This window comes from Symphalangus syndactylus, chromosome 4 (assembly GCF_028878055.3).
Source record: "Symphalangus syndactylus isolate Jambi chromosome 4, NHGRI_mSymSyn1-v2.1_pri, whole genome shotgun sequence".
NCBI lineage: Eukaryota > Metazoa > Chordata > Mammalia > Primates > Hylobatidae > Symphalangus > Symphalangus syndactylus.
Window position 1 is genome coordinate 65,745,744 of NC_072426.2, and position 26,271 is coordinate 65,772,014.

The window sequence follows — 26,271 nt, forward strand, 5'->3', positions numbered from 1 at the left end:
CTCAGCAGGAACCTCCACAGACTTAAATGTCCCTGTCTGACTGACAGCTTTGAAGAGAGTAGTGGTTCTCTCAGCACGCAGCTGGAGATCTGAGAACGGACAGACTGCCTCCTAAAGTGGGTCCCTCACCCCTGAGCAGCCTAACTGGGAGGCACCCCCCCAGTAGGGACAGACTGACACCTCATTCGGCCGGGTACTCCTCTGAGACAAAACTTCCAGAGGAACTATCAGAAAGCTGAATTTGTGGTCTCACGAAAATCCGCTGTTCTGCAGCCACCGCTGCTGACACCCAGCCAAACGGTCTGGAGTGGACCTCTAGTAAACTCCAACAGACCTGCAGCTGAGGGTCCTGTCTGGTAGAAGGAAAACTAACAAACAGAAAGGACATCCACACCAAAAACCCATCTGTACATCACCATCATCAAAGACAAAAAGTAGATAAAACCACAAAGATGGGGAAAAAACAGAGCACAAAAACTGGAAACTCTAAAACGCAGAGCACCTCTCCTCCTCCAAATGAATGCAGTTCCTCACCAGCAACGGAACAAAGCTGGATGGAGGATGACTTTGACGAGTTGAGAGAAGAAGGCTTCAGACGATCAAACTACTCTGAGCTACGAGAGGAAATTCAAAACAATAGCAAAGAAGTTAAAAACTTTGAAAAAAAATTAGAAGAATGGATAACTAGAATAACCAATGGAGAGAAGGGCTTAAAGGAGATGATGGAGCTGAAAGCCACGTTTCGAGAACTACGCGAAGATTGCAGAAGCCTCAGTAGCAGATGCGATCAACTGGAAGAAAGGGTGTCGCTGATGGAAGATGAAATGAATGAAATGAAGCCAGAAGGGAAGTTTAGAGAAAAAAGAATAAAAAGAAATGAACAAAGCCTCCAAGAAATTTGGGACTATGTGAAAAGACCAAACCTACATCTGATTGGTGTACCTGAAAATGACGGGGAGAATGGAAGCAAGTTGGAAAACACTCTGCAAGATATTATCCAGGAGAACTTCCCCAATCTAGCAAGGCAGGCCAACATTCAGATTCAGAAATACAGAGAACACCACAAAGATACTCCTCGAGAAGAGCAACTCCAAGACACGTAATTGTCAGATTCACCAAAGTTGAAATGAAGGAAAAAATGTTAAGGGTGGCCAGAGAGAAAGGTCGGGTTACCCACAAAGGGAAGCCCATCAGACTAACAGCTGATCTCTCAGCAGAAACTCTACAAGCCAGAAGAGAGTGGGGGCCGATATTCAACATTCTTAAAGAAAAGAATTTTCAACCCAGAATTTCATATCCAGCCAAACTAAGCTTCATAAGTGAAGGAGAAATAAAATACTTTACAGACAAGCAAACGCTGAGTGATTTTGTCACCACTAGGCCTGCCCTAAAAGAGCTCCTGAAGGAAGCACTAAACATGGAAAGGAACAACCGGTACCAGCCACTGCAAAAACACGCCAAATTGTAAAGACCATCGAGGCTAGGAAGAAACTGCAGCAACTAACGAGCAAAATAACCAACTAACATCATAATGACAGGATCAGATTCACACATAACAATATTAACCTTAAATGTAAATGGGCTAAATGCTCCCATTAAAAGACACAGACTGGCAAACTGGATAAGGAGTCAGGACCCATCAGTGTGCTGTATTCAGGAAACCCATCTCACGTGCAGAGACACACATAGACTCAAAATAAAGGGATAGAGGAAGATCTATCAAGCAACTGGAAAACAAAAAAAGGCAGGGGTTGCAATCCTAGTCTCTGATAAAATAGACTTTAAACCAACAAAGATCAAAAGAGACAAAGAAGGCCATTACATAATGGTAAAGGGATCAATCCAACAAGAAGAGCTAACTATCCTAAATATATATGCACCCAACACAGGAGCACCCAGATTCATAAAGCAAGTCCTGAGTGACCTATAAAGGGACTTAAACTCCCACACAATAATAATGGGAGACTTTAACATCCCACTGTCAACATTAGACAGATCAATGAGACAGAAAGTTAACAAGGATATCCAGGAATTGAACTCAGCTCTACATAAAGTGGACCTAACAGACATCTACAGAACTCTCCATCCCAAATCAACAGAATATACATTTTTTTCAGCACCACACCACACCTATTCCAAAATTGACCACATACTTGGAAGTAAAGCACTCCTCAGCAAATGCAAAAGAACAGAAATTATAACAAACTGTCTCTCAGACCACAGTGCAATCAAACTAGAACTCAGGATTAAGAAACTCACTCAAAACCGCTCAACTACATGGAAACTGAACAACCTGCTCCTGAATGACTATTGGGTACATAATGAAATGAAGGCAGAAATAAAGATGTTCTTTGAAACCAATGAGAACAAAGACACAACATACCAGAATCTCTGGGACACATTCAAAACAGTGTGTAGAGGGAAATTTATAGCACTAAATGCCCACAAGAGAAAGCAGGAAAGATCCAAAATTGACACCCTAACATCACAATTAAAAGAACTAGAAAAGCAAGAGCAAACACATTCAAAAGCTAGCAGAAGGCTAGAAATAACTAAAATCAGAGCAGAACTGAAGGAAATAGAGACACAAAAAACCCTTCAAAAAATTAATGAATCCAGGAGCTGGTTTTTGGAAAAGATCAACAAAATTGATAGACCGCTAGCAAGACTAATAAAGAAGAAAAGAGAGAAGAATCAAATGGATGCAATAAAAAATGAAAAAGGGGATATCATCACCGATCCCACAGAAATACAATCTACCATCAGAGAATACTACAAACACCTCTATGCAAATAAACTAGAAAATCTAGAAGAAATGGATAAATTCCTCGACAAATACACCCTCCCAACTCCAAATCAGGAAGAAGTTGAATCTCTGAATAGACCAATAACAGGCTCTGAAATTGTGGCAATAATCAATAGCTTACCAACCAAAAAGAGTCCAGGACCTGATGGATTCACAGCTGAATTCTACCAGAGGTACAAGGAGGAACTGGTACCATTCCTTCTGAAACTATTCCAATCCATAGAAAAAGAGGGAATACTCCCTAACACATTTTATGAAGCCAGCATCGTCCTGATACCAAAGCCTGGCAGAGACATAACCAAAAAAGAGAATTTCAGACCAATAGCCTTGATGAACATTGATGAAAAAATCCTCAATAAAATACTGGCAAACCGAATCCAGCAGCACATCAAAAAGCTTATCCACCATAATCAAGTGGGCTTCATCCCTGGGATGCAAGGCTGGTTCAACATATGCAAATCAATAAATGTAATCCAGCATATAAACAGAACCAAAGACAAAAACCACATGATTATCTCAATAGATGCAGAAAAGGCCTTTGACAAAATTCAACAACCCTTCATGCTAAAAACTCTCAATAAATTAGGTATTGATGGGACGTATCTCAAAATAATAAGAGGTATCTATGACAAACCCACAGCCAATATCATACTGAATGGGCAAAAACTGGAAGCATTCCCTCTGAAAACTGGCACAAGACAGGGATGCCCTCTCTCACTGCTCCTATTCAACATAGTGCTGGAAGTTCTGGCCAGAGCAATCAGGCAGGAGAAGGAAATAAAGGGTATTCAATTAGGAAAAGAGGAAGTCAAATTGTCCCTGTTTGCAGATGACATGATTGTATATCTAGAAAACCCCATTGTCTCAGCTCAAAATCTCCTTAAGCTGACTAGCAACTTCAGCAAAGTCTCAGGATACAAAATCAATGTACAAAAATCACAAGCATTCTTGTACACCAATAACAGACAGAGAGCCAAATCATGAGTGAACTCCCATTCACAATTGCTTCAAAGAGAATAAAATACCTAGGAATCCAACTTACAAGGGATGTGAAGGACCTCTTCAAGGAGAACTACAAACCACTGCTCAATGAAATAAAAGACGATACAAACAAATGGAAGAACATTCCATGCTCATGGGTTGGAAGAATCAATATCGTGAAAATGGCCATACTGCCCAAGGTAATTTATAGATTCAATGCCATCCCCATCAAGCTACCAATGACTTTCTTCACAGAATTGGAAAAAACTACTTTCAAGTTCATATGGAACCAAAAAAGAGCCCGCATCGCCAAGTCAATCCTAAGCCAAAAGAACAAAGCTGGAGGCATCACGCTACCTGACTTTAAACTATACTACAAGGCTACAGTAACCAAAACAGCATGGTACTGGTACCACAACAGAGACATAGATCAATGGAACAGAACAGAGCCCTCAGAAATGATGCTGCATATCTACAACTATCTGATCTTTGACAAACCTGACAAAAACAAGAAATGGGGAAAGGATTCCCTATTTAATAAATGGTGCTGGGAAAACTGGCTAGCCATATGTAGAAAGCTGAAACTGGATCCCTTCCTTACACCTTATACAAAAATTAATTCAAGATGGATTAAAGACTTAAATGTTAGACCTAAAACCATTAAAATCCTACAAGAAAACCTAGGCAATACCATTCAGGACATAGGCATGGCAAGGACTTCATGTCTAAAACACCAAAAGCAATGGCAACAAAAGCCAAAATTGACAAATGGGATCTAATTAAACTAAAGAGCTTCTGCACAGCAAAAGAAACTACCATCAGAGTGAACAGGCAACCTAGAGAATGGGAGAAAATTTTTGCAACCTACTCATCTGACAAAGGGCTAATATCCAGAATCTACAATGAACTCAAACAAATTTACAAGAAAAAAACAAACAACCCCATCAAAAAGTGGGCAAAGGACATGAACAGACACTTCTCAAAAGAAGACATTTATGCAGCCAAAAAACACATGAAGAAATGCTCATCATCACTGGCCATCAGAGAAATGCAAATCAAAACCACAGTGAGATACCATCTCACACCAGTTAGAATGGCCATCATTAAAAAGTCAGGAAACAACAGGTGCTGGAGAGGATGTGGAGAAATAGGAACACTTTTACACTGTTGGTGGGACTGTAAACTAGTTCAACCATTGTGGAAGTCAGTGTGGCGATTCCTCAGGGATCTAGAACTAGAAATACCATTTGACCCAGCCATCCCATTACTGGGTATATACCCAAAGGACTATAAATCATGCTGCTATAAAGACACATGCACACGTATGTTTATTGCGGCACTATTCACAATAGCAAAAAGTTGGAACCAACCTAAATGTCCAACAACAATAGACTGGATTAAGAAAAAATGTGGCACATATACACCATGGAATACTATGCAGCCATAAAAAATGATGAGTTCATGTCCTTTGTAGGGACATGGATGAAACTGGAAAACATCATTCTCAGTAAACTATCGCAAGGACAAAAAACCAAACACCGCATGTTCTCACTCATAGGTGGGAATTGAACAATGAGAACTCATGGACACAGGAAGGGGAACATCACACTCCGGGGACTGTTGTGGGGTGGGGGGAGGGGGGAGGGACAGCATTAGGAGATATACCTAATGCTAAATGACGAGTTAATGGGTGCAGGAAATCAACATGGCAGATGGATACATATGTAACAAACCTGCACATTGTGCACATGTACCCTAAAACCTAAAGTATAATAAAAAAATAAAATAAATTTAAAAAAAAGAGAGAGAATGTCAAGAAAGAAAAAAAAAAAAAAAAGAAAATGTGGCACATATACACCATGGAATAGTATGCAGCCATAAAAAAGGATGAGTTCATGTCCTTTGTAGGGACATCGATGAAGCTAGAAACCATCATTCTGAGCAAACTATCACAAGGACAGAAAACCAAACACCGCATGTTCTCACTCATAGGTGGGAAATGAACAATGAGAACACCTGTACACAGTGTGGGAAACTTCACACACCGGGGCCTGTTGTGGGGTTGGGGGAGAGGGGAGGCATAGCATTAGGAGATATATCTAACGTAAATGACGAGTTAACGAGTGCAGCACACCAACATGGCACATGTATACATATGTAACAAACCTGCACGTTGTGCACATGTACCCTAGAACTTAAAAGTATTAAAAAAAAATAAAATACTTATAGCTCAACAACAAAAAAAAACCCAATTTAAAAACAGGCAATGGATTTGAACAGACATTTCTCCACACAGCATATACAAATGGCGACAAGCACACAAAAAGATGCTCAAAGTCATTAGGCATTAAGGAAATACAAGGGAAAACCACAATGAGATACCACTTCACACCCACTGGGTTGGCTATAATACAAAAATGGAAAACAACACATGTTGCAGAGGATGTACAGAAATTAGAACCCTCATTCATTGCTGGTGGAGACATAGAAATGGTGTAGCCACTGTGGAAAACGATTTGGCAGTTCCTCAAAATATGAAACATAGGTATACCATGTGACCCAGCAATTCTACTCCTAGGTATAACCCCCAAAAATTGAAAACAAGAATTCAGACAAACACTTGTGCATGCATGTTCACAGCAGCACTATTGTCCAAAGAAGATATACAAATGGATCTTTTATTATTATCTACCTTTCAAGGGAACAGAATCCTCTTTTTTTTTTGAGATGGAAATTCACTCTTGTTGCCCAAGATGGAGTGTGATGGTGGATCTCGGCTCACTGAAATCTCCGCCTCCCGGGTTCAAGCGATTCTCCTGCCTCAGCCTCCTGAGTAGCTGGGATTACAGGCATGTGCCACCACACCCGGCTAATTTTGGATTTTTAGTAGAGATGGAGTTTCTCCATGTTGGTCAGGCTGGTCTCGAACTCCCAACCTCAGGTGTTCTGCCCACCTCGGCCTCCCAAAGTGCTGGAATTACAGGTGTAAGCCACCGCGCCCGGCCCAGAATCCTCTTTCTTACATATTTTCAAGAACGAATTATGTGAGAGTAAAGAACTTTCTTTTTTTGTTTTGTAGATACAAGAGATCTTGCTATGTTACCCAGGCTGTTCTCAACCTCCTGGCCTCAAGCTATTCTCCTGCCTTGGCCTCCCAAAGTGCTGGGATTACAGTCATGGGCCACTATACCCAGCCAAGAGTAAAGAACTTTATTGAGAGGCTGTGGTAGAAACTTAGAGATTTCCTGAGTTGTAGTACAGTTCTGCCACTTGCTAGTAACTTAAACACTCTGCACCTTAGTTTCATCATCTGAAATATGGCAGTGGTAATATCCACCTTAGTAAGCTGTTGAGAGGGTTAAATGAGTTAATCCATGCAAAGTCTTGGAATGCAGCCTGTACACTGTTAAATTAGCTGCCGCCACCACCACTACCATCATCATTATTATCATCTTCATCATCATCATTCTTCCTACTTCCTAAAATATCCTCAAGAATATTTAAGACACCTGTGATTGTACTAATAACCAGCATTAAAAGTTCATAAAAAACATACCTAATTAGTATGTTTCCCTAATTATCAGAGAAACTCAAATAGTTTAAATGGTCAGTATAGTTAAAAATGACTCTGGGAGGCAGTGGGGCACAACTGTAGTCCCAGCTACTCAGGAAGCTGAGGCAGGAGGATCGCTTGAGCTCATGAATTTGAGGCTGCAGTGAGCTATCATCATGCCATTACAGTCCAGCCTGGGAACAGATTAACACCCTCTCTCTCTTAAAAAAATAAAAAAAATAAAAAAAATTAAAAAAAAAGATGCTGAAGGGTTCAGTGAATGCTCTTTCCCAAAGACTTCAGAAAAGAGATCCATGTAACACTGCTACATTTTGAAAGCAATTCTAAACATGCTTCTGATACCCCACCCAAAGCCTTAGATCATGGACCATGCTTGAAAAGTCTCCCATCAGTACAGGATACCTTTACCAAATGAGGTTTCGCCAAGGTTACTAATGAATATCACTCCAACACTGGTGGAAAGTCAATTTCTAATTGTGTTTTGTAACATCCAGATCTCTCTGATATTATATCTGATTTTTTGCACCAAAGAATGAAATGCTTATAATCCTCCATTCCCAATACAACATCATATATTTCCTGCATTAAATAGCCTAAAATCCTCCTCTCTATTTCCTTTTGTTTATTAATAGTGCAGCGATTGTGAAGAAAGTTAATGAACATATCTCCTTAATCGAAATTGACATATGTAGCGGAAGAGCTCTGCTCATCAGTATACCCCAGGAAGCTAAATATCGGATGTTCTGCTCAGGCCCCTATGCTCAGCCAGGGCTCCAACCACTGTCATCAACTTTGGATGGCATCCCGAGACCACCCTTCTCTCAAGGCCATCTGACCAGTCCGAGCTGCCGAAAGACTCACTGAAGCTGGCTGCCACCACCCCACTATTCTTATTTTGATTATTTCTATTCATAAATTCTTTAAAATGTTATTTATATTATAATCATATTACATTAGAACATAATGTTATACTATATTGTTATATATTTATCTTATAAATTATTATTTATATTCTCCAGAGATTTAAGGGAATACAGGATGTCAGCAAGGTATTAATTATCCACAAGCAACTATTACCACCAAAAATATTCTTTTACTTAACCTTTTTCTTACAAAAAATCTGCATCATAGTACAGAAAACTAACCAACAAGAAGAAAAAAATACTTTTAAAATATAAAAGAGTGCACACATAAAGGATATGAGAAACAAAGCAAAATGCAAACACTGGGTAAGTAAAATAATCAGAAAATTAAATGGCTCGGTATTTCTTGGTTGATAAGAAAGCAACAAGAAAATTAAGTGGCAACAGAGATTTCACTAAACTGCCAAAAGGAAAGAAGACCAAAACAAAATCGTTCAAGTGTTTAACAGAATTTTGGCATTTTAACAGCATCTCTTAGGAGTTTGAATAAAATCCTGGCAATTATTTTCTCACCAGTGATTCTAGGCTTTGACTGTGATCATTACACTGGAGGCTCCGATTCCACTAAACTAACACAAAATTCTACTTAAAAAGGATTTCATGATCTCAACATGCTTGAAAATAAGTTTTCAAAGGAAATGAGACAGTAAGATAAAAATCATAACCTTCTGTTGAATTAAAATACTAAATTATACATAGTTTGTTTCTGAATAGGTTGCATTCTAAAAACTGACTTGTAAATAACTGTCTAGAAGTTAGAAGAAATTTTTCTCACATACAATATGGTGTAATTGTTGATCAGGTTATTTGCAATGGTATCATGACTATTACACTTAGGGCTAAACAGGCCTTTGTGAAATTGCCTGTGACCCCAACTATCAATTGGGATGCCAAGAGCAAACTCACACTTGGAAAACAAAGGTGCAATCAGGTAGGTGGAGCACTAGGACTCCATAACCTCATTAAGCTTTGCAGGTCCACTGCTAGCCAAGTACTGAAACTGAGTAACAAGTAATGGTTGCTCCTGCAAAGTGTTCACAGCCTCTAAACTTGGGATCTCCTTGACCTTTCTCCATGCAGGATTCACAGAATTAATTTCATAACATACTAAACATACCCTATATTTATCTTCTAATTCTTAACACTACATAAGTCATACCCTTTTTAAGACATTATTTTTAAAATAAAATTAAAGAAATGAGGAAGGGACTTAAAAAGATGTTAACAGAAGTAAGAGGGCAGAATTATAAGATGGACCTAAGAGTTAGATACAACTGATTTGGAAATCCAGTTACTATCACTTACTAGCAGTATGACTGTGGGCAAGCTATTTCTCAGCCTCAGTTCCCTCATCTACAAAATAGGAATATTATCTCATCCCTTAGAGTTAGAGTGAGGATTAAAGACGATAAAAATATGTATTATGATGCCTGAAATAGATTATCAGTCATGTGCTAATTCCCACCACTCTCCCAACCCACTCCCCAAAATCAAGCAGTTCTTCCAAACATATTACAATTATATTATAAATCACTTTCTCCAAATACTGTCATACCTTTCCATATTCTTCTTTGCTTAGGAAGAAAACTACAGATCTTCTGGATTTAATAAATATCCAACTTTGTTGAACTTTGATTCAGAAGAGGTAAGGTACTTGAATTTCTATTTCTCTCATTTTAAAGCCTTAGTTTTGTGATTTTTAAAATTATCTTATTAGTCTTTTAACTAACTTATTGATTTACCTTTGTGTTAACCTCACTTATAATTATTTTCTCCCTCAATCTGTTAGACCTCTGATGGTAAACTTTTACTATATTTCAATTACAGCTGTCCCTTGAACAATGGGTTTGAGCTCTGAAGATCTGTGGATTTTTCTTTTTTCAGTAAAAATACGGTATTCATAGTAACACAAGGATGCGAAAGCTCTGTCTCCAATACATGGGTTCCACAGGGTCTATTACAGGACATGAGTGTGTGCAGATTAGCATATATGTGGGCGGTACTGGAAGCAATCCCCTGGGTATATCAAGGGATGACTGTATTTACATTCTTTATGGACTTTTTCTTTTAGCCATCTTATCTTCTAGTTATTATACTGACTCTATATTTTCTTACAATGTAACTTTTCTTACTTAGGATTACCCCTTAATCAACATCACACAATGCCAGTAGAGCAACCAGATAATTTAACCTCAAACTATAGCAGTAACTCAATTCAGATCTCAAGTTCAGTTGTAAGGGATAATAATCAAAAAAGATCACCAGATATGCAGCCTTGAATATCCATTCTTCTAAACGGTTTGAATGTTGTCACTGGATCAAGCCAGACTCATGGGGACCTATACACTTGGACCACAATGCTTTGGTGCCCATCATTTTAAACCAGGGTTTCTTGTCCTTGCACTATTAATATTCGGGACCAGGTAATGGTAATAACTATTATTATTATTTTGAGACAGAGTCTTGCTCTGTCATCCATGTTGGAGTGCAGTGGTGCGATCTTGGCTCACTGCAACCTCCGCCTCCCAGGTTCAAGCGATTCTCCTGTTTCAGCCTCCTGAGTAGCTGGGATTAGAAGCGTGCACCCCCACCCCTGGCTAGTTTTTTTATTTTTAGTAGAGAAGAGGTTTCAACATGCTGGCCAGGCTGGTCTCAAACTCCTGACCTCAAGTGATCCGCCCGCCTCAGCCTTCCAAAGTGCTGGGGTTACAGGCGTGAGCCAATGTGCCCAACCCAGATAATTCTTTGTTGTGGGGGGGCTGCCCTGTGCACTGTTTCAACAGCACCTCTGGCCTCTATCCACCAGATGCCAATATACACTCCCCCTCTCCCAATTGTGATAAAGATGTGTATAAAGAGGGTACATTACCATATACCTCCAGGGAGCAATATCATCCCCAAATGAGAAGCGCTTTAAGCTGAATAAGACCTTGGGGTTTGCAGTCAGCTTACATTGAGGAACCACTTTAAAAACAGCCATAGGAAGAAGTGGTGTTGAAAATATCATCTACTGTATCACTCTTTGTTTTCTAAGGGAGAAACCTGTCTCAGACCTCAGTGCAAAATGTTGTTTTCTTAATGTGTATCCTTAAATGACCATAATCTCATCTTTTCTATGGCCACTGGCAAGCTCAAAAGCAAACTTACAGCCCATCTTCCATAACAGTATAGGACCGGCCAGGTGCAGTGGCTCACGCCTGTAATCCCAGCACTTTGGGAGGCCAAGGCGGCAGATCATGAGGTCAAGAGATAGAGAACATCATGGCCAACATGGTGAAACCCCATTTCTACTAAAAATACAAAAATTAGCTGGGCGTGGTGGTGTGCGCTTTTAGTCCCAACTACTCGGGGGGGTGAGGCAGGAGAATCGCTTGAACCCAGGAGGAGGAGGTTGCATTGAGCCAAGATCATGCCACTGTACTCCAGCCTGTCAACAGAGTGAGACTGTCTCAAAAAATAATAGTAATAATAATAACAGTATAGATTCTAAAGCATGAATTTATGTGTACTAAATCTTCTGAATGTCAACTTAATTTATTTTTTACCATAATTGACCTTATATTTTATCTTGGTATAAATAAGGTCTTTCTTCATGTGGCCATAAACCCTTTTTTGAGTGAAATTAAGCATAAATTAATAATTAAAATAGGCAAACTGTTATCTTCTCCAGCAGATTATACCCTTTAGGCTCACTCTATTATTCCTCTTCAAATCTCCTTCTGCTGAATCTATAATAGATCTCCTAGTTTTCCCTTATAAATATTCAAGTTTATTCTCCCTAGCCAAAGCACAAAACTAAATCCATTCACTTCAGCAAACTACGTCAGACACATAATGATCTGCATGAAGTTTTATAACAATGTCTTTCTATATTTATTAGAAATATATTCCCCCCCCCGATAAGAGGCATGAATTCTAGATGCTGTGTGTCCAGTAGGTTGTCCAGGTATCAGCACATCAGCCTTTAGGATGATGGGAAGATGGAGTACCTACATCCTCTTTTCTCTTGCTGATGCCAGCTTTGTGAGTTTTCCCTTTCCCCACTAAGGCTTATTTCTAACCCATGCCAAGCAGCATTTGGAATTCATCCTAACCCTGGTGCATGACAGATGGTAATGCAGGAGTGGCTCATCGTGTACCAGTGACAACTATGAAGAGTCCTGCCTGGCCTTAAACCCTCAGATTATTTTTGATAGTGCAAAAAAAAAAAAAGAAAAAAGGCCATTTCCTTCTCATTTTAACCCATAACCTTTTCAAGACCTCAAATGGTTATTACAAAGCTCCATCAACAGGTTGAGTGGTTAAACAATTTGTGGTATATTCATATAAACGAAAAAACAGTAGTACTATCAGTACCCATACATATAATACAGTGAAGGTCAAAAATATGCCTGACAAAAGAGTACATGATGTATTATTTCATTTACAAAAAAAATCTAGAAGAGGCAAAAATTAACCTATATAGTGATAAAAATCAGATCAGTGATTGTCTAAAGACAGCAGAATAAAAAAGGAGCACAAGGGAACTTTATGGAATGATGGAACGGTTGTTCTGATATCACATCTTAATTGGGATAGTGATTTCACAGGTTATACATTCATCAAAACTTACCAAACTATACACTTAAAATAGATGCAAATGTGGTATTCTTGCTAAACATGTATGACCTTGAACTAAGGAGAAAACATCAGATAAACTGAAAATGAAGGACATTCTAAAAAATAACTGATCAGTACTAGTAATAAAATACAAGGAAAGACTAAAGGGACACAACAAGTGAATACAACATGGGATTCTGGAAGAGAGCAAGGATACTAGCGGAAAAACTGGTGACATCCAAATAAAGTCTGTAGTTTACATAGTAGTATTGTACCAATGCTAGTTGCTTAGTATTGTTGATTGTACCATGGTATTGTAAGTTTTGTTTTGTTTTTTGAGACGGAGTCTCGCTCTGTTGCCCAGGCTGGAGTGCAGTGGAGCGATCTTGGCTCACTGCAAGCTCTGCCTCCCGGGTTCACGCCATTCTCCTGCCTCAGCCTCCCAAGTAGCTGGGATTACAGGCACCCGCCACCACACCCGGCTAATATTTTGTATTTTTAGTAGAGACAGGATGTTCACTGTGTTAGCCAGGATGGTCTCGATCTCCTGCCCTTGTGATCCACCCGCCTCAGCCTCCCAAAGTGCTGGGATTATAGGCGTGAGCCACTGCGCCTGCCCCCACCATGGTATTGCAAGTTTTTAACACTAGTGAAAGTAAAATAAAGGATACATGAAAATTCTCTGTAATATTTTTGCAACTTTGTTGTCTAAAATTATCTAGAAATAAAAGTTTTTAATGGGTGCATTTTGTTGAGTGTGAATTTTAACTCATTCAAGTTGATTTAAAATCAGTTATTAAGAAATAATTTTATCTCCAGCCTGATTATCCTTTTACGTTCATTAATGTTTAAATCAACAGTAACATTAACTACAAGAATAACCCAAACCCTCTTCTTTTCAATATTTGACTCAATAAACCTAATTGATAAAACACATAGCATTCCTTACCTAAAATAATCACCTCATTTATAAAGATTATTAATTGAAATAAAAATCTTAAGGGCTCTCCTTGGAATTATAATGATATATTCCTCCACAAAAACACATACAATGAACAACAAAACCATTACATGTTCAAATTAAGACGAGACAATGGAATTCATAAAACTTTGAAGTCCACAGTAAAAAACATTTAATTCTATGACTCTCACACCTAAGAAGTATTACATATTTGAACACCAAAAATTATATCATCTCATTTAGTATCACTTAAAGAACAGAAAGAAATAGGTAGAAAAACATTCAGAGACAAATTAAAATGTTTATCGCATACCTCCTCTGTTTCCATTTTCTTCATCCTACAAATGAAAATATATATATACATATATGAGTATACATTTATAAACTCTTGTTAATCACAGCAAGGCTCAATTTAATTCAAATTGACCTCCCCAAATTGTGCCAATTACAATCTCACTAACAATATTCTTAATGATCATATTCTCTTCTTTTCTATAGCCACTGGCAAGCTCAAAAGCAAACGTACAGCCCATCTTCAATAACAGTATAGGAAGTACCTTTTACTGGAAAGATAGAGTTTTCACAAATAGAGATAAGCAGAATGTGGGTGAAGCCAATTTAGAGGTAACACATCAGGAGTTCAGTTTTTGGCATCTGAGTGCGAGATTTCTAATGGAGATATCCAAGTGAAGTTGTCAAGTAGGCAGTTGGACAGATGGAAAGGCCAGGTCATCACTTACTGTACTATACTTAAATGTGCCTTTAAGGGATATTACAGGACCCAGAGCTGTCTATATAAATGGATTGGCCCCAAATTGCTACATATTTAAGTTCTTGTATTCAATTTTGAAGTTTATCTACTTGGTCTCTTTCATTGTTACCAAGCTGTCTTGCTGCCATGTTATCTACCTCTAGCTGGAAAATTAGAAAAAAAAACCTTTAAAAACTAGTCTAAAAATACACGTTTTCAAATATTTGCTGAGCCTCTACCATCCTGGAGCTACCATGTACCTTAGAAAAACAGATGCTGGGTGAAGGGCTGATAATTTATTACATAATTTTTTGACCTTTATTTTGGCTGCCCAATGTTTTTTTTTCTTCTTCTGATTATAAGATCTGGTCTGAGACTGAGGTTGCCAGCTACGTGACAAAATAAGGACACTGTTATATTAATTACACATTTTCTAAAAGCTATATAATATTAAAATTTTTAATTCGTTTGAAATGAATTTATAAAATTTCGTAATTAAAATGGAAAAGATTCAATATATATTTTCCATGTAAAATTTACGAGACAGAGCCCTATTTGCAAGAACATCTGTATTAAATAATAGCATTAATAATTAAAATTTATTGAGCAATTACAGTGTCAATTTCTATGTTGTGTGTTACAAGTATTGTATCATTTAATCATCACACAGCCTGTGAAGAAGGTACTACTATTGTCTGTTAGTTGACTTATCCAAGGTCACAGATCTAACAGGAGGCAGAAATGGAACTCAAAACCAGGCTCTTTTGATGCCAATGACCATGCTGTTAACAAGCGTAAACATGTCCTGGAATAGCATCATTTCATTCAAAGTTGTTTTGGTGTCATGTTCACGAGAAAAATTAACACTCCACCGGGTCCCCGTCTGTGTGAAGTTTGCACATTCTCCCCATGTCTGTGTGAGTTCTCTCCAGGTCCTACGGTTCCCTCCCACATGCCAGAACTATGCCTGTTCAATTCACAGGTGTGCCCACGTTGTCCCGGTCTGAATGAGCGCGGCTGTGTGTGTGCTCTGCAATGGGATGGACAGCATCCTGTCCAGGATTAGGTCCCACCTCATGCCCTGAGCTGCATGAGCTGCCGGGATAGGCTCCAGCCACCCTCAACTCTGGACTTTTTATAACGCTTTCTTAAGTGTATGAACACCTCACATTTACTTCAATGTTTAATACTGGAAGTGTTTTGGTCTTTATTTACAAGTTTGGTGATTTTTTTTTTTGGACCAGAAATATGCCAAGTAAACTCTAGCCAACATAAAATCAGTTATCACTTAAATACGTTTCACATAAAGTTGCAGTTTCCAAAAATCTACTGACAATGTTAAGTGAAGGTTTATTGTACTGTGCTACTAAAATTTCTAGAAATATTTTCCAATAATAATAATAATACATGTTTATATAAGTTTGGTAAAATTATCTTATAAAAAATTGTACTACCTATATGTCCATCATGACCCAAAGCTCTCATTCAAAACAAAACAAAAACAAAAAGACAAAAAATACACAATCCTAATGTAATTATCAAGTGCTCTCATATGTGACCTAATGTATAAGTAACACTATTTGAGACTTTTTAATATCAGCTAGATTCTTAAGAGATCTAGTCCAGTTGTTTTATACACATTTGAGAAAACTCAAACAGATAAATTTCATTCTAAAGGTAGCAATTATTTACAATCCTTAAAAGATATTCAGTTGTTTGCTGTTATCTCAGTGTTAAAGTAACCAAATATAAAAAATTTAAAAAAAGAAAAGAAAAAAAGAGCTATTCAGTACTTCAAAAAAGCATATCCTGTAGGACATTACTAGAAAGACATATTTAACAAAAATATAATTTAAAACTGTGGTCTCTAGATACAAATACGGACACTACTTTTTAAAAGACAGTTTTGGATTCATAGATATTTAGAATTAGAAAAGACTTTCTAATACCCTAGTTCAATTCCTACAAATGAAAATGGAAATCGAGAGGTCAAAAGAAGTGGCCTGGCTAGGGTCTCATAACTCTTGTGAATATCATCATTTCCATTATACTATTGTGTAATAGTTCAGCATCAAGCATGTATATTGGTCAAATTCAAATCCCAGATCAACTACTTATCTGTTTTATGACCCAGATCAGTTTCCACATCTGTTATATGGGGCTAATAATACCACCTGCTCCACAGGATTCTGGCATGGATAAAGTAAGATAACGCTCATAACGAATGGTAAGGAACACAGAGCAAGTACTCAGTGTGTCAACTGCACTTATAATTATCTCAGGCTGTCCTTTTCAGGCTGTCCTTTTCAGGCTGTGTTACTGTCCACTGAAGCCTGCCAATGTAATTCATTCTGATGAGAAGCTGTGTTTTTAAATTCTAACATGCCATCATATTACATATCTGAAAGTTAAGTATTGTTCTAATTCTACTAATTTTCTATAACTGCTAGAATATTTTAGTGAACCATTTCCTCTGCATAGTCTGCCCAGAAAACTCACTACCTTTCTAGATAATAAACAGTTACACATTAGGAAAAGCAGAATGAAGTCTGGAATTAGAAGTCCTTAAAAAATATAGATTTGGAGTTTAGAATCACTATGATCTTTCAGAGAAGACTAAAGTTTGTTTTGTTCTTGAAGGTGGGAAAATACCTAAAAGGAGAAAAATAATATAATAAAAATTCAAATGTAATGCTTGATTCTTTTAAGACAGAAAAAAAGGCCAGAGGGAAGGGTAAGAGGAAGACTAGAAGGGGATAAGAATGGCCTTGTGGTTTTTTTTCAAGTTGCTGTAACTATTTCTCTTACCTTATATGAAAATTGAATTGCAGACTCTGGGGGATAAACAATAAAATGTCTTAATGTAAAACCAAAGCCTTGAGATGTTCTTTTCAACGTAACTGTTTTGGGACCTGGCCAGGAGAATGTTTCATCTTCGGACAGTGATACAGTTTCACTTTGTTCTTTTCCATCTTTATTTTTTGAGACCTAAAGTGAAAAGATATTTAAAAGTTAACTACATAACACAATATACTTCCTCACCTAAAAAAAATTCTATGTAAAAATGTTAATACCTGAGCGCCGATATGAACTATTTTCTGATGCATAAATTACACAAAGCATGCAATTATCAAAAACTAAAATTTATTATATTATCATAACAAAGCATGCAATTATCAAAACCTAGAATTTTTTTCTAGAAAATAATGCCATAAATAATTAGTCAGAAGAAAGAACTCTCAGAAAATAGAAATATAATTGCTAAAATTAGAAATGCAATAGAAGGAATGAAAGATAATACCAAAGAAATTTTAAAGAGCACTATGGATTAAGAAACAGAAAGCATGAAAGAAGAGATATAAAACCCTGACCAAGAAAGAAACCTAAACCTTATCAGATAGTCCAACAGCAACAAAGGACATTAGAAAATAATAGAAAAGGTCTTCAGATTCTGAGCACGAATTCAATATCCACATAGATAACCCTTCTGATACCCTGGCCTTCTTGTTCTCTGACCTCCTCTCCTCCACTCTCAGCTTTCACTTGGTCATGACTGACACCCCCTTACAAGCCCAAATCAAGAATCCCACCTAGAACCACCATCTATTATTAGTTCACTATTTAGTTCATTCCCTCTTATCCCCCAACCCTTACAATTCTTCAATCTGAAGCTGACTCTACCACCCTTTCCCTGACCCTCATCACCCCATGTTCTCACTTTCCTCTTACACCAGCTTCAATTCACTCCTTTACCCTCTCCCACTTCCTCAAAGTTGCCTGACAAAACCTAACCCTGGATAAATCAACACTGCCTACTCTGGGCCTGCACTTATGCAGGTAAATATGGGTAGAGGAAAACAAAAACTAAGCTATTTCACTCTAAGTTCATGACTACCAGCCTCAAGAGAGCCTTTAGTGTTGTCAGTCAATAGTAACACATTTCTCTCTGGTCATTTATCCTAGATGACTATTTCATCCCTTTTCCCCACACTCACCTGCAGCAGATGGTCCTGCTTTCTATTACACTCAGAAAACAGAAGCAGTAAAATGAGAACTGAATCGCCTGCCATGATCACCCCATCAACCTGCAACCGTGCCCATGTTCCCCTGCCTTCCCTTCTGCTATGATGGATGAGCTGTCCATTCTCGCAAGGCCCCAGCAGTTGAGACTAGATTCCTCCCCTCTTACTATTCAAAGATACAGGTCCAACAATTCTCCCCTCTCTCTTTTGCATAACTTATTCTCTCTTTACTATATATAGCATTCCTATCTGCATACACATATTTTGTAATTTCTTTAATCTTAAAAAAATCTTTCTTTTTTTTTTTTTTTTTTTTTGAGACAGGGTCTGCTCTGTGGCCTGCGCTGGAGTGCAGTGCCATGATCGTAGTTCATTGCAGACTGGATCACAGGGGCTCAGGATACTCCCACCTCACCCTCCCAGGTAGATGGGACTACAGGTGAATGTCATCAAGCTAATTTTTTTTTTTTTTTTTTTTTGTAGAGACAAGGTCTCACTACGTTGCTCAGGCTGGTCTTGAGCTCCTATGCTCAAGTGATCCTCCTGCCTCAGCCTCCCAAAGTGGTGGGATTATAGGTGTGAGCCACTGTACTTGTCCAAAATCCTCTCTTGATCACACACAACCCTCTCCAGCTACCACCTTGTTTGTGTGCTTCTCTTTGGCACAAAACTCCTTAAAAGTTATCTGTACTTGCTGTTTCCAATTCTTTTCCTTCCATTTCTCTGAAATCCCTTTAAATCAGGCTTTTATCTGCCTGACTCCCAGAAACTGCTCGTCAGGGTCCCCCATGACTTCCACATTTTAAACTGAATGATCAGTTCTCAGTTCTCATCTTATGTGCACCTTATTGGCACAAGGGTCACTTCCTCCTTCTTGAAGAATTTTCTCCACTTGACTTCTCACACTGATTTTTCTTCCAACTCACGGGTGACTTTGTCTCAGGCTCCTTTGTTTTCATCTGCTAAGTTCCTGAACCTGGAGGTACCCAGGGCTCAGTCTATGGACTTCTCTAGCTATACTCTGTCTTTTGGTGATTTCATTCCATTCCCTATATTAAACACCATCTAATATGCAAATGACTCCCAAATTTGTATTTCTAGCCCAAGCCTCTCTCCAACCTGACATGTATCTTAAACTTAACATGTCTGCATAGCTCCTAAGATTTTGTTTTAAATTACGACTCCAAGTTAATCCCAGCATTTTGAAAAGGTCACCTTTATTGAATTGCAAATACTTGAATAGTTTTGCTTTTATTACATTTTTTATTATCTTCCACCAGTGAGTCTACCCACTCTGCCACAATAATTTGCCTCATATAAAGGTGAAAAGATAACTAGGTGGTAACATTGCCCAGCCAAACTTGCAGCAGGGGTGGCCATATGATTGAGTTCTAGTAAATGGAATGTTAATGAAAGTAATAATACAGTATACCAAAAAAAAAAAAAAAACAGCATTTCCATATACTAGCAATAAGCAACTGGAAATTTAAAACTTTTTAAAATACCATTTATAATTACATTAAAAATATGAAATATTTAGGGATAAATCTGACAAAAGATTTGTAAGATCTACAAACTGAAGCTCCAAAACATTAAGAGATATTAAAGAATAAATAGAGAGATATACCATGTTCATGATTTAGAAGACTCAGTACTGTTACAATGTTAACTCTCCCCAAATTCATCTGTAAATCCATTGCAATTCCAATCAAAATCTCAGCAGATTTTTGTGTGGAAGCTGCTACAATATCTCTAAAATCCACTTTATAATGCAAAGAACCTAAAATAGCCAAAACAACTTCAAATAAGAACAAAGTTGGAACACTCAGACTACAAATCTTCAAGACTTACAAAGCTATAGTAATCAACACAGTACAGTATTGGAATCAAGACACACAGATTCACAGAACAGAATATGGAGTCCTGCTGTAGACCCACAACCACACGATGCTCCCATTCTACTCCTAGGTACTTATCCAAAAGAAACATGAACCCATGTCAATACTGTACAAGTATAATACAAATACTTGTAAACACAAATCGCCCTGGAACAACTGTGTGGAGGCTGTGTGCAAGAAAAGAACCTTGATCTGTAACTCATATCACAAACAAAAATTAACTCAAATGATCACACACCTAGACTGGCCGCAGTGGCTCACGCCTGTAATCCCAGCACTTTGGGAGGCAGAGGCAGGTGGATCACTTGAGGCCAGGAGTTCGAGACCAGCCTGGCCAACATGGTGAAACCTCATCTCTACTAAAAATACAAAAATTAGCTGGGTGTGGTGGCACACAACTATAATCCCCATCACTTGAGAGGCTAAGGCAGAAGAATTGCTTGAACTCAGAAGGTGGAGGTTGCAGTGAGCCGAGATTACACCACTGCACTCCAGCCTGGGTGCAGAGTGAAACTCTGTCTCAAAAAAGTCAAATAAAATAAATGATCATAAACCTAAATGTAACACTTAAAACTATGAAACTTCTGGAAGAAAATAGGGGAAAATCTTTATGAACTTAGGTTAAGATTTCTTAGATATAACCCCGAGGAACACAATCCATTAACAGCAACAACAAAAAATATTCATTGGAAGAACATACAATGAATTTTTAAAAAAAAGACAAATGAAACTTCATCAAAATTAAGACCCTCTGCTCTTTGAAAGACACTTCTTGGCCAGTCATGGTGGCTCACACCTGTAATCCCAGCACTTTGGGAGGCTGAGGCAGGAGGATCTCAGCCAGGAGTTTGAGACCTGCCTGGGCAACACAGGAAGACCCTGTCTCTACCCAAAATTTAAAAATTAGCCAGGTAGCTGGGCACAGTGGCTCACGCCTGTAATCCCAGCACTTTGGGAGGCTAAAGTGAGTGGATCACCTGAGGTCAGGAGTTCAAGACCAGTCTGGCCAACATGATGAAACCCCGTCTCTATCAAAAATACAAAAATTAGCCAAGTGGGGTGGCATGCACCTGTAATCCCAGCTACTCGGGAGGCTGAGGCAGGAGAATCGCTTGAACCAGGGAGGCCGAGGTTGCGGCAAGCCGAGATCATGCCACTGCACTCCAGCCTGAGCAACAGAGCCAGACTCTGTCTCAAAACAAACAAACAAATTAGCCAGGTGTGGTGGTGCATGCCTGTAGTCCCAGCTACTCAGGAGGCTAAGGCATGAGAATCACCTGAGCCCAGGAGGCTGAAGCTACAGTGAGCTGTGATCACACTACTGCACTCCAGTCTGGGTTACAGAATGAAACCCTGTCTCAAAAAATATATATATTTTATGAAAAGTATATATATATACACACACACACACACACACACACATACATGTATATATATATACACACATACAATTTCATGAAAACGAAAAGGCAAGCCATAGAATGGGAGAATATATTTTCAAATCATGTATCTGATAAAGGACTTGTATCTAGAATATATGAAGAATTCTCAAAATTCAATAATGGAAATGCAAACTAAAACCATAATGACATACCACTGCATACATAATAGATGTGCTATATAAAAACTAACCATACTGAGTGTTGGTCAGGATGTGAAGCAACTAGAACTCTCAGACACTGCTAGTGGGAATGTAAATGGTACACTTTGGAAAACAGTCTGACAGTTTCTTAAGTTAAACATACACCTACCATATGACACCGCCATTCTACTCATAGAGAAATTGAAAGCATATGTCAACATAAAGACTTGTACACAAATGTGCATAGCAACTTTGTTATAGCCACAAACTGGAAAACAACTGAAATATTTCAGTAACAGATGAATGAATAAACTGTGACACAGCCAAACAATAGAATGCTACTTAGCAATAAAATGAAATCAACTATTGATATATGTAGCAATATGTTAATTAGGCTGAGTTAAAGAACCCAGATCAAAGAAGAGGAGGAGGAGGAGAAGGAGTACATAGTGTATGCTCCATTTACATAAATCCTAGAAAAATTCTAAATACTGGTCTATACTGACTGAAAGCAGATTAGCAGTTGCTCTGGGTGGGTGTAAGGATGGAGATTATTACAAAGGGGCATGAGGAAATGTGAAGGGTGGTGAATAACCTTGACTGTGGTGATGTTTTTGCTGGTGCATACTTGTGTATAAACTTACTGAACTGTACAGTTTACACATGTACAGTTGATTATATATCAAACATACGTCAATAAAGACATTTAAACAAAAGAAGCAGCAATAGGATGCATATCATGAAATTCAAGAAAGTGGTTTTATCCTGGAGGGATAGGAGTGTGTGAATGAGGAAGCATGGGGCTGAGATCTGGGGAAAACACACATACTCCAACAGCATGGGTAATGTATAAGTTAAAATCTGTGGGGAGTTCCTAAGGGTTCATTTTATTATACCATATAAAGTCAATATGATATACAAAACGATATATATGTGCGCATCTTTTTGTATATAGCAAATATAAACATAAAAAGTAGATCGGGCTCAGTGGCTCACGCCTGTAATCACAGCACTTTGGGAGGCTGAGGCAGGCGGATCACCTGAGGTCAGGAGTTTGAGACTAGCCTGGCCAACATGGTGAAACCCCGTCTCTACTAAAAATACAAAAATTAGCTGAGTGCGATGGCACGTGCCTATAATCCCAGCTACTTGAGAGGCTGAGGCAGGAGAATCACTAGAACCCAGGAGGCGGTGGCTGCAGTGAGCTGAGATGGCGCCACTGCACTCCAGCCTGGGCGACATGGAGAGAGACTCCATGTCAGGGGGAAAAAAAAAAAACCCTAAAAAGTAAAAATGATTCTAGAATTTAACATTGGAAAAAATAACTATTAATCATTGTTTCCTATCTCCCAACATTCTTCAAGAAAACAAGATTCTATTTTGATTCTATCTCTTTTGCCAACTTTTATTGTAGGTTCTGAGTGTACATGTGCAGTTTTGTTACAAAGGTGCATTGCATTACTGCATGCTGCTGAGAACTGGCATAGGAATGTGATTCTCTCTTTTTATCTGACCCAGAATTTTAATTTTCAGTTTAGCATTGTGGTTCAGAACATAGGCTCGCATTCTTACTTATAAGTGGGAGTTAAACAATGGGTACACATGGACATACAGAGGGGAAAAATAGATACTGGAGACTCCAAAAGAGGGGAGGGTGGAAGGGGATGAGGGTAGAAAATTGCCTGTACAATGTTCGCTATTCAGGTGATGGTTATGCTAAAAGCCCAGAGTAGACCCCTACACAATATACCCATGTAACAAAACTGCACTTGTACTCCCTAAATCTATAAACATAATTTGAAAAAAAGAACTTAGGATTTGGAGATTTGGAGTCAGCTGAATCGGGCACTAACTCTGGCTCTGCCATTTGCTGGTTGCAGTATAGTGGACAATTATTTAACGTCTCTAAGCCTCAGTTTTCTCATCATTAAAATAAGAATAAAAGCACTTCTCCCAAAGAATGAATGTGGATTAAATGTGAAATGCATATGAAGAGCAGAGTACATAAACATTTAATAAATATTAACTCCGGGCCAGGCACAGTGGCTCACACCTGTAATCCCAGTACTTTGGGAGGCTGAGGCAGGCAAATTATGAGGTCAGGAGTTTGAGATCAGCCTGGCCAAAGAGACCAGCCTGGCCAACATGGTGAAGCTCCATCTCTACTAAAAATACAAAAATTAGCTGGGCGTGGTGGTGGGCATCTGTAATCTCAGCTACTCGGGTGGCTGAGGCAGGAGAATTGTTTGAACCCAGGAGGCGGAGGTCGCAGTGAGCCAAGATCACACCATTGTACTCCTGCCTAAGCGACAGGGCGAGACTCCAACTCTAAATAAATAAATATTAACTCTTCATTCTTTCTCTGCAAGTTCCATTGTCTTTTCAAATCTATTTTTCCTGATAGCTCTTTAAATCACAATCTCTCACAACACTTTAACATACTTGCATGTAAAATGCAACTAGAAAGATGCATCAAAGCAAATAATGGAGCACTGGAAAAAACTGGGTTAGCAATCAATAGTGTAGGTAAGAAATAAGAAAATAAGAAACTGGATCTTGGATGAACTGCTAACTTTTTCCTATTTTTAGCTATTTGTGTGAATGAAGTCTCTGAAGTCATCTATGGAGGCTATGTATATTTGAAAGTAACTTATCATAAATCCGTTGTAGTTTATCCCCCACTTCTAGGATTTAGCGGAGCATAACGTGAGAGACTCAAGCTAAGTCCCAAGCGACTGCAAAAGCAAGCATATTAGGTAGCGTTTGTAGGGTAAGAGGTATTCTAGGCTTAGTTTCCCAAATAGTCTAGTAAAGCTGTAAGTAATGATTGGATCCTTCTTTTGAGATCCAAATGAGAGTTCACTGTATATGTGCAGATCACGGTCTCACTCATTGACATACTCTTTCTTCATTCAATCAGTAAATAAATATTTACTGAGGACCTACTGTTTACCCAACCTTGTTCCACAGAGTAGATACACGGATGAATAAAATAGTCATTAAAATTTTAGTTCTTTTTTAAATTAAGCTTCTCATTTTGAGACAACTATAGATTCACAGGTAGTTTTAAGAAATAATACACAGCCAGGCATGGTGGCTCATGCCTGTAATCCCAGCACTTAGGGAGGCAGAGGTGGGAGGGCAGCTTGAGCCCAGGAGTTCGAGACCAGCCTGGGCAACATAGTGAGACCTCACTCTCCACAAAAAGGAAAAAAAAAAAAAGGAAAAAGAAAAAGGGAAAGAAAGATACAGAGAGATCCTATATAATCTTTATGCAATTTCCTTCAACAGTAACTTCTCAGAAAACTATAGTACAATATCACAACCAGGTTACTGACACAGATACAATCTACTCATGTTATTCATATTTCTCCAGTTTTACCTGTACTCCTTGTGTGTTTAGTTCTATGCAGGGTTATCACATTATGTAAGTGTATGTACCCACCACACCAGTCAAGATACAGAAGTGTCACATCCCCACAAGGATCTCTCTTGTTGCCCTTTCATAACTATACCTACATCTGCTCTCTCCCTCCACCTCCTACATGTCCCCTAACCCTTGACAACCACCAATCTGTTTTTCTTTTGGTTTGTTTCTGTTTTTTTGTTGTTTTGTTTTGTTTGAGACAGAGTCTTGCTCTGTGGCCCAGGCTGGAATGCAGTGGTGTAATCAGGCTCACTGCAGCCTTAACCTCCAATGATCAAGCAATCCTCCCACCTCAGCCTCCCAAGTAGCTGGGTCTATGGATCTACAGGCATGCACCACCATCATGCCTGGCTGCCTGGTTTGTTTTGAGGTTTTTTTTTTTTTAGAGACAGGGTCTCACTGTGTTGCCCAGGCTGGCCTCAAACTCCTGGGCTGATGTTATCTTCCTGCCTTAGCCTCCCAAATTAATCTGTTCTATATTTCCATTATTTTGTCATTTCAAGAATGTTATGCAAATAGAATCATACAGTCAGTAACCGTTTGGGATTGGCTTTTTTCACTTAGAATAGTTCTCTGGAGATTCACCAAGCTTGCTGCATGTATCCATAGTCCATTCCTTTTCATTGCTGAGTTGTATTCCATGGAATGGATGTACCACATTTTGTTTAACCATTTGTCTGTTAAAAGACATCTCAGCTGTTTCAAGTTTTGGGTTACTATGAATAAATACGCTATGAACATTTATGT

The 26,271-nt window shown here is 38.5% G+C and overlaps 1 protein-coding gene and 1 pseudogene across 12 annotated transcripts in view; both read right to left on the reverse strand.

Moving 5' to 3' along the window:
• Nucleotides 1-26,271, reverse strand: part of ARHGAP21 (Rho GTPase activating protein 21) — a 145,777-nt gene that overhangs the window by 73,158 nt on the left and 46,348 nt on the right. For 11 of the 12 annotated variants that reach the window (XR_008657112.2, XM_063637252.1, XM_063637250.1 and 8 more), the window contains 2 exons: nt 17,404-17,583; nt 14,158-14,182 (listed from right to left, as the gene is read on the reverse strand). The exons of the other annotated variant lie outside the window; for it this stretch is intronic. Coding sequence is in view for 10 of the 11 variants with exons in the window: in XM_063637252.1 (XP_063493322.1) it covers nt 14,158-14,182; nt 17,404-17,583 (205 nt within the window). In the remaining variant the exon portion in view is untranslated. The remainder of the gene's footprint in view (nt 1-14,157; nt 14,183-17,403; nt 17,584-26,271) is intronic. 12 annotated transcript variants of the gene reach the window in all.
• Nucleotides 5,264-11,291, reverse strand: LOC134736434 (coenzyme Q-binding protein COQ10 homolog B, mitochondrial-like; annotated as a pseudogene).